The 18,013-nt window shown below is 32.5% G+C and overlaps 1 protein-coding gene across 4 annotated transcripts in view; it reads left to right on the forward strand.

Moving 5' to 3' along the window:
- The window catches only part of Inos (Inositol-3-phosphate synthase), a 59,636-nt gene that overhangs the window by 35,787 nt on the left and 5,836 nt on the right, over positions 1-18,013 (forward strand). For all 4 annotated transcript variants that reach the window (XM_089092596.1, XM_089092594.1, XM_089092595.1 and 1 more), the window contains exons 4-9: positions 2,242-2,468; positions 5,622-5,704; positions 7,820-7,991; positions 10,702-10,944; positions 14,641-14,749; positions 17,087-17,313. In XM_089092596.1, coding sequence (XP_088948722.1) covers positions 2,242-2,468; positions 5,622-5,704; positions 7,820-7,991; positions 10,702-10,944; positions 14,641-14,749; positions 17,087-17,313 — 1,061 coding nt within the window. The remainder of the gene's footprint in view (positions 1-2,241; positions 2,469-5,621; positions 5,705-7,819; positions 7,992-10,701; positions 10,945-14,640; positions 14,750-17,086; positions 17,314-18,013) is intronic.

The following is an 18,013-nucleotide window of genomic DNA, read 5'->3' on the forward strand; positions in this document are numbered from 1 at the left end:
GATTTATAGATTTTAGGTGGTGCTTCTTTTACGTGAAGCGGGATACTTAGAGATTCGCTGGGAGTAGGCCACGTATTAGTGACAAAACTGGCGTTGCATCGGTCCAGCCATGCATTAATTTTTTCACCACATTCGTTTAGTTTGCACGTTAATGAGGTAAAAACATCGTGAGGCATGGAAGGAGCCTCAGATGGATCATAAATAGTGAATTTGAAAGGGAAATCACCCTTAGCGTCCAATTCCTTCATAGCATGAATTGCATCTTCTACAAAAACAGGTGCATTTATTGTGCTTCTACGCTCTTTCAAAATGGTTCCATCTTTATCTAATTGATCTCGTATAAATCTTACGGCTTGTGTGACAGATTCCTTGTCAAAAAATCTCACGGCAGTGCTTACAACCGATTCATGGGGAATATCTTTGAAGTTAAGTGAACGCTGGATGAAATTTAAAAAGGGCTATATAAATACTTGATTTTTGCCATTTTTCTTTCGCTTATAATCTATCCAAATTAAGTCCAATCGTACCCAATGATGTCACAAAAATTAACAATCCAAGTCCTTTATCACATCCAAAATCGGTCCAGAAAGTATTCGCAAACATATACGTATCGCCTCTGGCTATTCACTCGTTTCTTGGGTGAATGAATGCTGAATGAACTACACAGAAAGAATGCTGACGAGATACAGCTAACAAAACCTGTGGGAAGTGCCGGTACCCAAATCGCCTTTCCCCAGCAGTTTAAGGATCAATATCCGGCCGGTACCGATACGGCTCTTGTGTTTGTTCCCGCTCTCATCTGCACAGGCTGTCACTAATCCGCGAAAAAATAATGAAATTTGGCTATTAAACTATTTTATTAGCCAAATAATCCTTTTTCTTTCCTTCCCTTAAAATTTGAACTGTTGTTTGTACCGTATTATTAAATCAAAACAATGCAATTAGTCCATATCAATAAGTTTACTTTAGATTATAATCCGTAGCAGAAATAATCCTCAAGGTCACTGAATATATTATACCTCAAGGCACTGAATTAATACAATTTCACAGCTGGTTTTAAAGTTCACTAGATCCAAAAAGATGTTATCACTCCGGAGACTAAACAGAGACTCCAAGGCAGAAGCTCGGATACATCACCTCTAGCTTTAACCCTTACGATACAAACTTCTGCAGCATTTCATTTTCAGTTGGTGCCTCTGAGTTTCTGCCCCGGTTAACTGAAATGAATGTCAGTCCTCTTACTGAAATGTGTCCTGAATTTTGTAAGCCTGACTGATTATAGGCTTACACAGTTGATACAAAAATGAATTAATGCAATGATACAATGAATTAGATGTTATATATCTGGATCTTTTGTTGGCTATAGCTTGGTTGCATCATGGCAAAACTCGGGATACGATAACCTCGGAAGTCGCTATGCTAAAAGACACGTTCTGCGTTCACGTTCTAAAAATTAAATTCTCCAATTTGTTTAAGAGGCATTGCAAAAACATTAGAGCACGTATTATTTTGCATTTTCAACGTCCAAAGTCGTGGGTTGGATCTAAGTCTAAATCTAAACTTTGCTTCATAACTCTACTAAAAATGCCCAAAACCTGTTACGTTTAAAACGTTTATTCTAAGCTGTAGCTTGTGAATAAAGCTTGTCAATTTTGATTGGGAGACATATAAGAAGAACTACTCCACTTAGCGTTTAGACAAATTCAGCTTCTTGTAGCTCATTACCTTATGTATTAGAGAACGTATCTTCTTTCGATTCAGATGATTTTCAAAAAGCTGAATGTAAATATTGAAATATAGATAGTTGATGCATACAACGTCAAAATAAAATCTATTCTTTGAGTCTCAAAATCTCCTATATCTCAGTTTCGACTACAAAACATGTCAGACATGTCAATTATCCCTGGAAAATCCTGTATCCCTTTTCCACTAATAGCAGTCTCGCACAATGCCTAGAATTACCTTAAAATGGGAAAAATATCCCGAAGTGGAAATGCTGGCTAAGTCAAGGGTGACTTCAAAAGAGTTTAAAGCATTGTAATGGAGGAGTAGGGATTTGACTAACTATATTACAGCCTTAAATTTTATTGTGGTATTGCTCTCTTTTTGTTTTATTTTGGAGTATGCCTCTTCTCTCTTTCTCATGTTCTACTCTTTTAATTTTAATTACAAGTATTTCCCTTTCATCCTTGGATCATCGTTACATTAGTTTCTTAGATTTTTTTATACAATTTCTTGCAGATGAGTCACATAAGGAAATATTCGTCCCACTCCGAAGTATGGTCCCTTTTGTGAATCCTGAAGATATCGTCTTCGACGGATGGGATATCTCTCATCTAAATCTAAGGGAAGCAATGCGACGAGCGCAAGTGCTTGACTATCATTTGCAAGAGCAGCTCGCTGATGAGATGGTCAAGCTGAGGCCTAGACCTTCTATCTATGACTCTACTTTCATTGCTGCTAATCAGGTATAATCTTTCTATAGAATAATCTGAAGCCGCAGTGATTAAGGTAAATTTCGATCAATTTCAGAGGTCCAACAATAGACTTAATATATTTCATTGCTTTCAAAAGCTATGTGATAATTCACAGGTTCTCACTGAAGTAGGACTTTGACTTTTTGTCCCTATAAGATGTGATTTATGTCCCTATATCACTGAAGTAGGGCTAAAGTTTGACTTTTTGTCCCTATAAGAACGACAGCTCAAACACAAGGGTAATTGGAATGGGATTGAAAGTATATTCACAATGTCTCGCCAGTGGAATGAGCATTTATTTTGGACAACATGAATTTCTATTCAAATGTTTTAAAAGGCAATCGGTAAATAAACTCTTTTAATTGTCCATTAAATTCATTTGTTCCACTCGTTAATGCTTTCGGTAAGAACTTACACATAGAAATCGGAAAGATGAGGGGGGGAGGCTCATTTTGAAAATAATTCTACTTGTATCAAGTTTTAGGGTTGGCATTTACTTCTATTTGGAAAAAAAAACTTTTATTTATTGCGCAAAACTTATGCGTAAGAGAAACTGGACGATCGGAGGAAAAAATATTTCGTTACTTGACCAGGTTTCTTAAGTGGGTTAATTCAATAAACCATATATAATTAAAAACCTAAAATTTTCGTCCTCATTAACCTAGTAATTAGATATATAATCGCACTTTTTAACAGTTCAAGTATTTTTGCTAATTTTGATGTGAGAGCCATTGAAACTCTGAATAAAATCAAGCTATATTTACATGCTACGAGTGTGCTTCCAACGCTAAGTAACGAAGTTTAGTAACCTCTCTAATAATGATTTAAAATGTGTTTTTTCAATTTTTGGTTACTATGTACCGTGGTTCTTTCTTTGCTAGATTGCAGCTAGCGCTGTAACCATTATTGCATTTGAAAGCTTCATCCATATACGAAATACGTAACGCTAAAATTTATGGAAAATTATAATATGTCTGAGAGGCGTCAGTTTCAGCACTGACAGAAATAGCTGATGATCCCCATGCAAAACAGCTCGTTTTATAGATTTTTTACGTCAGAAGAGAACTTTGCATAGACATGTTAACACAACCGCATAAAGAGCACGAATGCCTTTCTTTGAAGCTCATTTTTTGCTTCTGAACCATCTATTCTACCTTTTCAAAAATGCAGCCCAACTTTTTTAGACAGTTAGCTGCTGATTGCCACCACGCTAGTATATTGGGGGCAGTTCTAGTTTCAGATCAAACAGATCGTGGTAACCACAGTTCATATAGTTATCCAGTATGATCATTCCCTATCTCACCCATTATAAAAACCCGGACCGGGGTGCGAGTGCTCCAGAGAACGTAGAAACATAAGCGGCGTCAGATCTTTTCACGGGTAGACAAGTCAGACGCGAAACAATCGGAAACAAGTGGAAACCCGCTATTAATAACTGCACGAAGAAGTGGGAGGAGCTTTTTGTTCGCACCGAGAACGAAGACCAGAAATGACCTGCGATAAGCTTACTGGATAATTATATGAACTGTGGTGGTAACGAACTGTTTGTAAAAGCAACTTGTCTCAATTGTAACCGAAACTAAAAAACGGAATTTGACACCAACAGATACATCAAAAGAATTGGATTTTTATGTTGATTTTAAATGTATAAGTTTCATTAATTTTAATTTTACCCATAAAAAGTTACGAGCCTTTGAAAATTTGCCTTATTTTCAAAAAAAGGGAAAAACACCCTCTAAAAGTCATAGAATCTTAATGAAAATCACACCATCAGATTCAGCGTATCAGAGTATCTTACTGTAGAGGTTTCAAGCTCCTATCTGGAAAAATGTGGAATTTGGTATTTTTTGTCAGAAGAAAGATCACGGATGCGTGTTTATTTGTTTGTCTTTTTTCAATATTTAACTTTTTTTTAACACCAAACGTTTTATTAATTTTTCTTCCCAATATTAAATTGAAACGCTTCCTTTATTTTTACTGCAATATTACTTTTCTTTCTTTCCCTTTTGCTGTTCTTTCAAGTCCTATAAAATTTATTTGAAAAACCTTTTATCCAAAGTATAATTTCGTAAGCGAAAAAGGAGGCGTCTAAAATGACAACTTTCTAGGGTTTCTCTATTTACTGGTATTTTCAGAGATGTATTTAGATCATAGAAAGCTGGTGAGATTGGACATGATTTACCACTCTAATGCTATGTGAAATCAAGCCCAAATGCTAGTTGAAATAGTTGTATGCGCTAAATATAAAAATGAGGCTGTGCCATTTAGTTAGATGCTGCAATTTCAGCATACAATTCTTTTTAAAGTAAAAAAAAAATCCTTTTAAAAGGACAGAAAAGAGAATGAGAATCTTTTAGGAGTCAGGTTTTCGGTGATATAGTATGGGAAGGTCTGCATTAAAAATTAATGGCACCACTGCCTGTGTAGCGTCTGTTGACGTCAGTAAAAAATCGGAAGATTTTAAAGAAAATTAGATGATTGATAAATTAATCTGCAATGCTGTTGGAATTAACCCAAAATTTCTCTGTAAACCACAATTATCTTTTATTATAATTATATTTATCTTTTAAAAATATAATCTTTTTTTGTATTTTTATTTCTAGTCAACATCCAGTCAGCACAAAGGGCACCTAAGTTATCTTGGGAAAATGTTACCGGGTTAAGTAGGCTAGATGATTTTGAATATTTGATTACTGGTGACAGAATTTTGCTTTCTTTAAACTACCCTGAATTTTAAAGTACTTGGAAAGACGAGTTTACAGCAGTTTAGGGTAGGCTAAATAGTGCCAGCTTCTGTTATGATAAGCTTCTTTTATTCTTTAGTCATAACTTTATTTTATTTATCTCGTAAAATGATGAACATCAGATACACTTTTTTCTTCGGGGTAAGATGATATCAGTTAACTAGAAACAATTCGATTCCCTCCCCTGGTAATTTAAGATCAACATAATGGTAATTAATGGTAAGATCAATGGTAAGATCAATGGTAAGATCATAATGGTAAGATCAACACATGATAATTTAAGATCCTATTGCTAATAGGATCCTATTTCTTACTTAAAAGAAAACTAGAATGAAAGAACTATTTAAAAACTATACAAGAGGCTATTGATTTTCTGTATTTATAAGATTTCTATTTTAAGGCGGAAAGAGCAAATAATATAATAGCTGGAACACGTGAGCAACAAATGGAGCAAATAAGAAAGGATATTCGGGATTTTAAAAAGTAAGCATACCAAGGATGTTTTTTTTATTTATTTTGTTAATTTGTATTTGCGTGAAAAATTTATGGATGAAAATTTATTGGTTTGATCGTGTTTAGTGACGTCTTGCAAAACATTTATGTGGGTTAGGATAAAAAAAAAGAAAAAGTAAATGGAGTTGTGAAATAAAGTAAGAGTTTTCAGAAACCGGTCGTATTCTCTAATGTTAATTCAAAGGACAAATGAGTTGTATCTTTTAAAAAATAAGGGGGAAGGGGAGGAAAATTTATCTTTTTTTCGATTTCTTCAGTGAAAATAGAGAAAAAGGCTTTTTTCAATGATAGTGCCCCAAAAGAAAAATTTTATTTTCCGAAATCTATGGAGTTACAAAATAAGGTCTAGGAGGAACATGCCCTCACCTGCCCCTCCAATTGACGACCTCAAGTACTACTACAGTTTTACTCATGAACTTAACACTCGATACAATACAGATTGCATTACCAAATTACAATATTGGTAATTTATTGGTATATTTACAATATTGGCAATTACAATATTGGTAAGTACAATATGGTAATAATTACAATATGGCAAATTACAATATTGGTAATAAATTACAATATTGACAATATCCACACTGAACGAACTTCTTCATCCGTCGGCTAATCGATTTTGCAACCAAATTGAAACGAATAAATTGCATTTCTTGATTTCTGTGTTTCTGGGAAAAAATCAGTGACAAAATTGTGGGTTTTATTGTACTTAGTGACTTCTTGCAAAACTTCTATTTGGACCAGGATAAAAAAAAGAAGGTAAAACATAAATGTAGCTGTGGAATCAATTAATTTTTTTAAGCCCGTCAAATTCTCCAATGTTAATTCAAAGAATAGCTGAGTTTATTTTACAATATTCGTAGAAAATCTCTCTGGTATAGACACAAATTACGAAATGTGTTAAATTATGAAGATTTTTAATAGCAAACTGCAATTTTAAGGAAAAATAATACTGCATGTTAAATTAATTTTTTTATTTTTTGTAAAGGTGGTTTTCGTTTGTTGCTGGCATTGTCATATAAAAAAATAAGCTCACGAACTCTTTACTCAATCCAAAAATATATAACAAAAGATGAAAATAATCTACGAAACGTTAGCTGGACTTTGGACGATGACTAAAAAAAAAATTAAATTTGTTTTAAAAATGTATTTTTTTAGTATATTCTTCATGTATTTCTTTTTCGAAAACCTTGCTTTTCCTAATTTGATTGAGGTGGCTGAGAGAGAATGGCCGACCTTATCAGATTGAACCCAAACCACCCCCCCTGCACACACACATAGCCTACACCCATATTGCTTTAAGAACATTCTTAAGGTTTGCAAAGCCTTCATAGTACCTGCCCAGTTTATCCTAACGTAATGTACCCGTTACCTGCAGGCTATGACCTCACTAGCACTATCTTGCTGCTGTTCTTTTTTTTGTAATGAGTTATCGATACAGAAGTTCATATTCTTACGTCCTTTCCATGAGCTTTTCGATGCTGATCTTAGCAGTTGGAAACCTAGCAGTTGGAATCGTATCCAGATAGAGAAAAAAACTGCAAATAAAAATTTAATAGTAGATAGGAAAGTGGAATAAAAAGGAAGCGAAATGTAGAAAAGAGCTCGTCAAAGATCAAGAACGTTTGCACAGCAGGAGAAACAAGGTTAAGCGTGTATGAAATCTGAGGTAAAGACACATACATGGGACAAATACAGTATTAGCAAAATACAGTGTTTCAATTATCCACTGTGCTAAATCTGATCATTAGCATCAGTTATTAACGGATTTTGGTACGGGCTGAATTCCATTATTAGTACAATTCAATTGTTAATTAGCCTTAATAATATCTACTTTGAACCAGTTCAAAGTGAATATTGTTGCCTATAATTTTGACAATTATTAAATTGTCAGTGTCTTAATTGCGCGCACTTTAGGATGGTATATGTTTCTTGAATAATAGTGTACTGTAAGTCAATCTATCTTCATTTAAGGTCAAAACTATATTTTTGTTTGCCAATAGATGGTGCCTTACCTTACTTTACAAATTATACCTGTAGGAGGTCTACGTAAGCTTCTTATGTTTGAACCCTCTTTTTTTTTAGGAAAAATTCATTGGAAAAAGTCATTGTTTTGTGGACGGCCAATACGGAGAGATTTTCAGAAGTTCGGTATGGTTTAAATGATACTGGGGAAAATCTACTGAGCTCAATCAAGAAAAATGAAAGTGAAGTATCCCCGTCCACGATATTTGCAGTTGCTAGTATTTTAGAAGGGGTAAGTTATGATCACATTATAAAACTACTAGTTCTATGTTTCAAAAGCAACTTAACAGTTTTTAATTAGGAAGCTAAAACTTGCAGTGACCAGGTATACGAACTCGAACAGAAAGCAAAAAATAGGCAAATTAGAAATTTTGAGAAGATCTTAAAAAAATGATCTTACGTTGGGGACCGCAAGGGAGGGGGACTGTCAGTGATACATTTTTGGATATTTAAGACTGGCCCAATGCATATTTTGTATTTGGTGTACGTTTCTGTTGGAGAAATAATCAGTACTTGTGGTTTTTGCGTCTTTGTGCATATTTCTTACAAAGGTCTATGAGGCCAATTTTTTATGCTGTTCCCCCCCCCCCCCATATACCACCCAGAAATTAAAATTTATTCCTGCGTAGGTGGATGTTGTTGCCTATGACGTAATTTTGGCTTCTGTATTTTTCCAAAATGTCAGTAAAGTCTGGAATGAATCCCTAATTTTCCACCTACTTCAAAATTCTGTCGAGTATAATTTTCTAATTGAGATTCAAATTTTTAAATAGAAATAGTTTACGAGAAAATTAATCATTTCTGTTTCTTATTTTATTCTTTTACCGGTTCTGAATTACAATAGGAATAAAACTTTTTGGTTTATAGATTTTAATTCAGTAATAGCCTACATACTCTGTATAATGAATGTATCTGAAACGACTGGGACTGAAGGACAAGTTTTAGTTTTGTTTATTTCGTTAAATAAACAATTATAAGGACAGTATCCTAAAGGGCTCGACGGCCCATTATTTGTGAAACATCTTATAATAACTAATCAATAATAATAATATACCCCTACTAAACCACGCCTTAAAATAAACAAATAAGGGATACAAAAATCAACGCACAGACTGTTCTCGCGAATACGGAGATCTCCCCATCAACCGGCGATCAAAATCGTACCAAAGTTTTCTCTACGTCATCGAGGAAGTAAAGCTAACTAAACAATGCCCAATATATAAAACAAGTATTATAGAAACATTTTTCTAAATCTTATATGAAATTTACTGTTAGCAGTTTTAAGAGCACATGTCATATACATTTAGAGTAAATGTTATGCATAGTCTGTATTTAAATGTTTAGAGACAAAGGATGGATAGTTTGAAGTTTAACTTAAAAATTACTTTTTGTTGCTGCTGTAAATATAAGAGATTGAATATTTTGGTTAAAAATTTGGGCTCCTTTTCCCCCTCGTAGGGTTCTTTGATACGCTGAATCTGATGCTGTGATTTTCATTAAGGTTCTATAACTTTTAGGGCGTCTTTCCCCCTTTTTTCAAAAATCAGGCAAATTTTCTCAGGCGCATAACTTTGGATGGGTAAGACTAAAAGTGATTAAACTTATATATTTGAAATTAGCATTAAAATGGGATTCTTTTAATGTATCTATTGGTATTAAAATTCTTTTTTTTAGAGTTTTGGTTACTATTGAGCCGGGTCGCTCCTTACTTACAGTTCGTTACCATGAACTGTTTGATTAAGAGGCTGAACTATTTCCAGTGATATTGTTAATGTAGATGCTCAATACCTCATTTATAAGGTTTTCAGATACTCCTTCTCTCCCTGTTTTGAAGTTGTGGAACTATTTTGGGTAGACACAAAACACCTTTCCCATCGAAAGATCAAACTCAAATTTAGGGGCAGTATGGCTACCTCTTTATGGGCAACCTAGTAAAGAATGTAGACTAGCCCATAGTAACTGACAACTTAAAGGTGTTAAAAAAATATTCAAGCGAGTAAGAATCGCTATTTGAAGCTTGTTCAGGAATGGTAACTATTTTTCGATTAATGTTAATGATTAAAGTTTGTTGCGAAAAAAGATTTGTGCGAATTTTGAAAATTATCCTTTGAAAATTTAGAAAATCGAAATGAAAACTGCATCATTGGGGTCACTAGAGCCAAAAACTCAATTTAGGATGTTTATAGTCCCCATCTTGAGCAACAAGGAAAATCACTTTTTAGACGAGACGCAGCGATATATCTCCTTTTTTGTCCTTTTGTTTTGTCGCCATTAGGGGGTGCTGAAACATCGTTGAGAAACGTTTAAGGGCCAATTTGAAATAAAATTTCAATATCTAGCGCCTTTTGTGAAAAACAAAATACACTATCAATATAGAATGCAATTTTTGACAAAAACCGCATCTTCATATAAAAGACTATATAACACACGTATCTTTTGAAAATTTGCTTGTCTAGGTATGATGCGATATTTGAGTGACTCTGTTGCATGATTCCCTGTGGTTAGTTTTTCACTAGAAAAAAATAAGGACACTTAAGTGTTTCTTATGCAAAAAAAGTAATTGGCCTTGTTGTTCAAGCCAGGGGACTGTACCTTTCGTGCATAGGGTTTTTGGCCATGGCGATTTCAATCATGTACTTGGTATTTTGATCCCATTTGGTTTCAAAAAAAAAAAAATTGGGGTAATTTTCCCATCTGGTTACCCAAAAATTAAAAATCTTCCCATCTGGTGATCAAACTCAAAGTGAAAATATTAATGGGCAGGTCGTTGATAGACTGAATTCAATGATATAGTTATATTTCATCAATCATATTTCAGTAATATACGAGTTAGTGTAAAAACCGATTATACATAAATAATTATCAGAAAAGTTTCAGATATACTGTTTTAGAGACGAGGATAGGGTTTTGATATTTTAAAAGACTTTTTGTTTACATTTCAGTGTGCCTACATAAACGGATCACCTCAGAACACTTTTGTTCCTGGCTGTATCGAACTAGCTGAAAAATACAATGTGCCTATTGGAGGTGATGATTTCAAATCAGGTCAGACCAAACTAAAGTCAGTTTTGGTAGATTTCCTAATTCAAGCGGGAATTAAACCAGTCTCTATTGTCAGCTACAACCATCTTGGCAACAATGACGGACTCAATCTGTCAGCTCCAAGTCAATTTAAATCTAAAGAGGTATGCAAATTTGATAATTACGCTGTGGGGATCCTTTGGGTCCAATATTTTTGAAATATTCATATCTTTGTAACGCCTTCATACCTTCCTATATTTTCTGCTTAATTTTGTTACTTTTTGGGAGTTTTGATGAGCTTTGATATCTGACATGAGGCCTTTACCAAAAAACTAGTTCTTGTTTAAGCCCCTGATTAAATGTAGTATTTTATGAGGCTACATGAGAGTCAGATAAAGTATATTTTAAGAAATATTTTTATAATTATTATAGTCTTTAAGTACTGAGATTTCTAAAAATTAGAATTATCATATATAAAATATTCAGTTAATTTTCATTAGTTTTTTCAGTCATCTTGACTAGATTGACATTTTATTCAATTTTTTCCGTCCATGCTTTGAAAAACTAAAGCCCGTTTGTTCAACATACAAATAGTTTTCAATAAACCGCAAATGACATTAGAAGTTTTACGGGTAGAGTGTTGGAAGGCAACAAAAAAACTCCTGTTTTGACTATTTTTTTTTATTTTTGTTTGACTTGAGTATTCGTTTTAATTTTTACTTGTTTTAAGATTTAATCATTCATCTATATCAATACTTGTTCACTTAATGTTTGAAGTAAATGTTTATTTTAATTTAGTTTCGTTTTGAGTTTCAGTTATTCTTTGACAAGTAATTTTAAGTTTGAATTTTTATATTTCAATATTTCTGATCGTCTTCAGTTTAATATGGCTCTTTACCTTTCATTGAAAAACTTCTTTTCATTTTTTAATTTGTTTTTTAAATTAACATATAGAAAGGGCGAGGTCTGTTTCCTTGAAAGGATAATAATGTTTAGTTTAAAATCACTTAAAATACATTTTATCTCTTTAAAAGTCAGATACAGATACAGATATTTTATTTATGAAATATGCATAATACTACAAAATACACCTACGCACATGCCTGGTGCCATAATTGAGTGCATCAAAAATTACAACAAATTACTAAACACCGTTAACAAATTAAATGAAAAAAAAAAAAAAAAAAAAAAAAAGCCTCTTCGACAACTGCCCAAATACAAACAAGGTAAATAAAACAAAAGTCAACCATCAGAGATAAACTTCCTCACCATTCTCCAAAACTCTCTAATATCCAGGGGAATAGAATTTCACACCTTTGGACCAATATGCCTCAAACTAACTCTTGCTCTAGTTATTCGCCTAAACTCCTGCGAGAAACTAAACCTGAGTGATGTCGGATATGAATGGCGCTGCGAGTTAAGAGGGAAAATTCCATGGAAATGTGATGCTAACTGACCAAAAACGTAATTGTGACATATCTGGGATATTCCAGTGAAATGAAGTTGATGTAAAGAAAAAATTCCAGCTGATCCAAAAAGATGAGTTACATAAGACCTATTATCAATCTGAAAAAGTATCCCTATCGCTTTATTTTGTAAAATTTGAAGGGGTTTATAAACTGAAGGAAAATTTGAAGCCCACACAGAAACACAATATAGAAAAAAAGGGTGGACCAGAGAAAAGTAAATTGATTTAAGTATATTTATCAGAAAAACATGGCGGAGACGGCACATAATCCCAACATTCCTAGAAACTTTTAACGATAGAGTTTTAACATGTTCATGGAACGACAAATTTTCATCTATAATTATCCCAAGATATCTAAACTGTTGTACCTTTTTCAATTTTACATTATTTAAATAAAGAGAAAAAGCATGAGAATTGACTGAACCAACTCGTGAAAATAGCATATACTGGCATTTCCTTTCATTTAATCGAAGAAGGTTTCGACAATACCACTCTGAAGTAGTTGATAGAGTACTTTGGATGTTCGAGAAAAGCTGTGTTAAATCTGAATAGGAAGAAAAAAATCACAACATCATCCGCAAATATAACAATTCTGCAGATTGGAAGAAACTCAGGCAAATCATTAATAAAAAGAAGAAACAGGGCAGGACCCAAAACAGAGCCCTGAAGAACCCCACAATTTACGGAAAATGAATGTGGCCAACGCCTTGGCCACATTCAAGAATATAGCCAAGGCGTCCTGACCAATATCCAACGTATTATTTACTTCAATTAAAAGCTGATGTATTGCTAGTTGTGCTGATTTTCCTTTAAATGAATCCATACTGCAAAGGATGCAATATATTATTATTACATAAATAATTTTCAAGTTGTTTATGAGCAATTTTTTCCAAAATTTTACTAAAAACAGATAACAGTGAAATTCCTCTATAGATTGAAGGATCCGTAGAAGCACCACCTTTATACAGAGCTAATACATGGGCATTTTTTAAAACATCAGGAAAAACTCCATTTAGTAAAGACAAATTAAAAATATGTGCCAACAATGGGGCTATATATTTATTTCACAATTTGTGTAGAGAACCCAAAATCATCCAATGAAAAACTTTGCTTTAGTTTCATTATATGTTTTTTAACACCCTGAGGTGGAATTTCAGAAAAATCAAATGAGTTTGGTGCTTCATCATCAACAACAAAATCAGTCGACTGACTCTCTTGCCTATTTGTACTCGATACAATCCTAGAGCCAACAGTACTGAAATGCTTGCCCAAAATATCCAAAATTTCTTTTGGATCCGTCACTTTTGAACCATCAAGTTCAAGACAATTAACTCCAGAAATCGAACGATGATTGGGGCGGATTTTATCATTGATTAGCTGCCATGTCTTTTTCATATTTGACTCATACTGTAAAAATTTATCGGACAAATATTTTCTTATAGCATATCTCATAATAGAATTCAGTTTATTTCTATATGTTCTATATTCCTCATAAAATAATGTCTCATAAGAGGCACTAGAAATAATTTATTAACCCTATGAAGTTTCAAAAAATTGCTGTTACAGACTAGTTGTATACCACTACATTGCAAAAACAAATTTTGCTTTTGAAGCCGTGTTTTTTTTCAGATCTCAAAAACAGCTTTAATTGATTAATTTATTGTAATTTTTTCCAACCTGGATGCACTCAAACTTTTTGATTTAGTTCCATAGCAGTAGCAGTAGTAGTAATAGTAGCAACAGTAGTCCTGAAAGCTTCAACTTAATACCCTCATTGGTTCCTAACATGTTGTTGTTACGCCCTTTTAACAACCTGCATGTAAGTAGGGACTATTGGTTCAGTTTTATATCCCCCTCAACTTTCCCTGAAAGTTCCTTTTTAATGCCCTCCTATGTCCCTGAGATTTTATATCTACGCCATTTTGACAAACTGAATGCCCTTAAACTCTTCGATTTAATTCAACAGTAGCAGCAGTAGTAGTCCTGAGAGTTTCACTATAATACCCTCAGCCGTTCCTGAGATATTGCTGATACGCTCTCTCACAACCTTCATGCACATAGTGGCTTTAGATTTATTTTTACATACCAATCAAGTTTCCCTGAAAGTTTCAACTAAACATCCTGTTCCGTTCCTAAGACATTGCATCTATGCCATTTTGACAACCTAAATACAATTAAACTTCTTTGACTTAGTTCAATAGTAATAGCAGTAATAGTAATAAATTAGTAGTAGTAGTAGCCCTGAAAGTTTTAACTTAGCATCCTCAGTCGTTCTTGAGATATAAATAATTTATTAACCCTATGAAGTTTCAAAAAATTGCTGTTACAGACTAGTTGAATACCACTACATTGCAAAAACAAATTTTGCTTTTGAAGCCGTGTTTTTTTTCAGATCTCAAAAACAGCTGTAATTGATGATTTGCTAGATTCGAACAGCATTCTTTACAGGAAAGATGAACGCCCAGATCATTGCGTCGTCATTAAATACGTACCTTACGTTGGTAAGCTATCTGTGTATTCGTAGGTATTAATAAAAGTATTTAGTGGTATACCAGCGTCTTTTGAAGGGTGATCATTAGAACCATGTGGCTTGAATCTTGTATTCATAAATGACCTTGTTTTTCAAGCATTTACCGCTTTCATGGTCTTCGTGTTCGCTTGTGTTGTCTTAAGGGCCTTATGCTGGTTTGTTATTTTTACCCATTTTGAGTAGTATCTATTTTTATTTACCCAAGGCTTCATATAGAGAGGTCAGTATGGGCACCTGACCTGAACGTCGTGTTCACAACGGCTTCGTTTGTAAAGCAAGTATTTCATATTCAGCACAATAGCGGTGCCTAAGTAAAGATGATCTTCATTCTGTTCATTGCAATATGATGTTCATTCGCGGAAGTCTCAGTAATTTGGATTTATGTGTCGGTAATTGGACGTTATAAAGGAGAAAATGTTTAAAATGTTTTCAGTAAAGTAGAAATGACATTGTAGTCTGTAGAAGGCCTGGGGAGTGGTAGCCCTACTCCTTTTTGTAGTAATATCTGTTCGTTTTAATGTTCACTTGATTATTCATTGTAGTTTCTTCTGTTCAGTTCAAGTCTGAATTTGTAGTTTGAACTTATTTCTGCTCGTCTTTGGTTTAATGTACCTCTCTACTGTTCTTTTAAAAACTTCTTTTTTCTTAGGAAAATGCTCTTTAAGATTATTATAGCTTAAAGGACAATCATTTTTGCTTACTTTGCCTTACGTGCCTTGTGCTGAAATGGTAAATTTAGCTGTTTTGAGTTATGGTTTTTACTGATAGGCCTAGGGCCTTTTATCGAGATAAGCGACCCATTCATCTTTTCTTAATGGGTCAACTGGACCATTTGACCTGACCCTCCTATTCACAACGAGTTTGTAGAGTATATTTGACTTAAAAGGCAATCATTTTTTATTTTTGTAGCCTAAAGTGCCTTATATTAGTAACCTATTTTTAGCTAATTGGAGTAATGCCTTTTTATGATTCTTTGAGGAGCTTTTTTGGAAGGGTCAATTGGGCCAAATGGACTGAACCTTACATTTTTTTTTTTCGGAGTTCAGAGTTTTACTCACCACTAAATACATTTTAGAATTCCAATGTTCTTATCCCCCCTTGAAAGGCTCCATGACCTTTCGGGGATAAAACTCACATCAGCTTTGCTTGTAGAAGATATATAACTTGAAAAGCCGTCCCTTTTGCTTAAGTTATCTTACGTGACTTTTGCTGCTGAGGTAAATTAGCTATTTCGAGTTTAGAGTAATAGGTTTTAGGAATGTACCCAGGTTTTTTCTTTTACAGAAGGTTCACTTGTGCCATCTGATGTGAACCACATATTTACAATAGCCTTTTTAAGATGAATTTACAAATTGTAGGGTGTATTTTGAAATTTATAGTGTTTGACTACGTTAAAATATCTGGCCCAAACCTCACTATCACAAGCATTCATAACTTGTAGTGCAATTTTTATTCTTTTTTAAATTCTCTCTTTTAACTATCTATTAAGCAGTGCATTGCTCTGATCAATTAAGAGGACTTTTTATTTTTTTTTAAATAAAAAAAAAAAAAAATATTTTCTTATTCGGTTTGAAAACACACCTTTTTGCGAGACGAAAAAGCCTTAAGGGGTTCAAGGGCTAAAAATGTTTTTGTTTTGATATCTTTGGCAGTATAAAGGAGACGATGTTTTTCTCTTTTGGATTTTTTCTTCTATTAAAATTGGCTGACTCTTTAACGTTATTTATTTATTTAATTTCCAGCCACATTTTTTTTTTGTCAGGTTCTGAAGATTACCTTGTAATTAAATGGTTGAATAAATACAATTTTGGTAATTAATTAGGGTTAGCGAACATTTAAATATATATATATATATATATATATATATATATATATATATATATATATATATATATATATATATATATATATATATATATATATATATATATATATATATATATATATATGTTTATGTGTGTGTGTATATATATATATATATATATATATATATATATATATATATATATATATATATATATATATATATATATATATATATATATATATATATATATATATATATATATATATATATATATATATATATATATATATATATATATATATATATATATATATATATATATATATATATATATATATATATATATATATATATATATATATATATATATATATATATATATATATATATATATATATATATATATATATGTTATATAAGCAAAAACAGCGACAGGGGAAAAAAAAAACAAAAGCTTCTGTTTCTTGCAAAATAATATAGCATTTTTGTGTTCCGTTTCAGGCGATAGTAAACGTGCAATGGACGAGTATACTTCTGAAATTATGATGGGAGGCAAACAGACATTTGTCATTCACAATACTTGTGAAGATTCCTTGCTTGCAGCACCAATCATTCTGGACCTGATTCTTCTCTGTGAATTTCTACAAAGAATATCATTTAAAGAACAGGGATCTAATTCCTACATTGGATTTCACCCTGTCTATAGCTATCTCAGCTATTTGTTAAAGGTAAGATTATAAGCCTATTAGGCCAATGCTTCGTATTCAGAAATTACAGCTATGATAATATAAAGATATATATCTAGATTAAACAAGTGACCTATGGCCAGTTCAAGAAAGCAGAAGAGAAAAATATAATAGATTTGTTTATATATTAGTTTGATCTAAATTTTTTCGTTGTTCTTGATTTTAGATTTTATCCCTTTTTTCTTTAAATTGCTCTTTAAATTACTATTACTATGTTTTAGATTGTTTCTGTTCTTAACGCTGAAGAATTTTTTTCATAGTGGATTTAAGTATATATATATATATATATATATATATATATATATATATATATATATATATATATATATATATATATATATATATATATATATATATATATATATATATATATATATATATATATATATATATATATATAGGCTATATATACATATCAGCTTTTTTCAGTCTCATGCAAGCTTTGATGGTAAAAGCTAAAGTTATGTTAGGTAATGTTAAATTAGGCTTTAAATCTCAGAAAAGGGTTAAAACCCTAACTTAAGCTAACCCAACCTAAACTGAACTAACCTGTCCCCATCATGCTTTGCATAAAACTGAAAGAGTTGACTGGCAACGCTGACTAAATTCAAGGAAAAAAAAATATTTTGGACATTCGCCAGGTAACGTATGTATATATACATACATGGATATATATATATAT

Source organism: Artemia sp. Qi Xiang Cuo, chromosome 7 (genome assembly GCF_049724085.1).
Source record: "Artemia sp. Qi Xiang Cuo chromosome 7, ASM4972408v1, whole genome shotgun sequence".
Taxonomy (NCBI): domain Eukaryota; kingdom Metazoa; phylum Arthropoda; class Branchiopoda; order Anostraca; family Artemiidae; genus Artemia; species Artemia sp. Qi Xiang Cuo.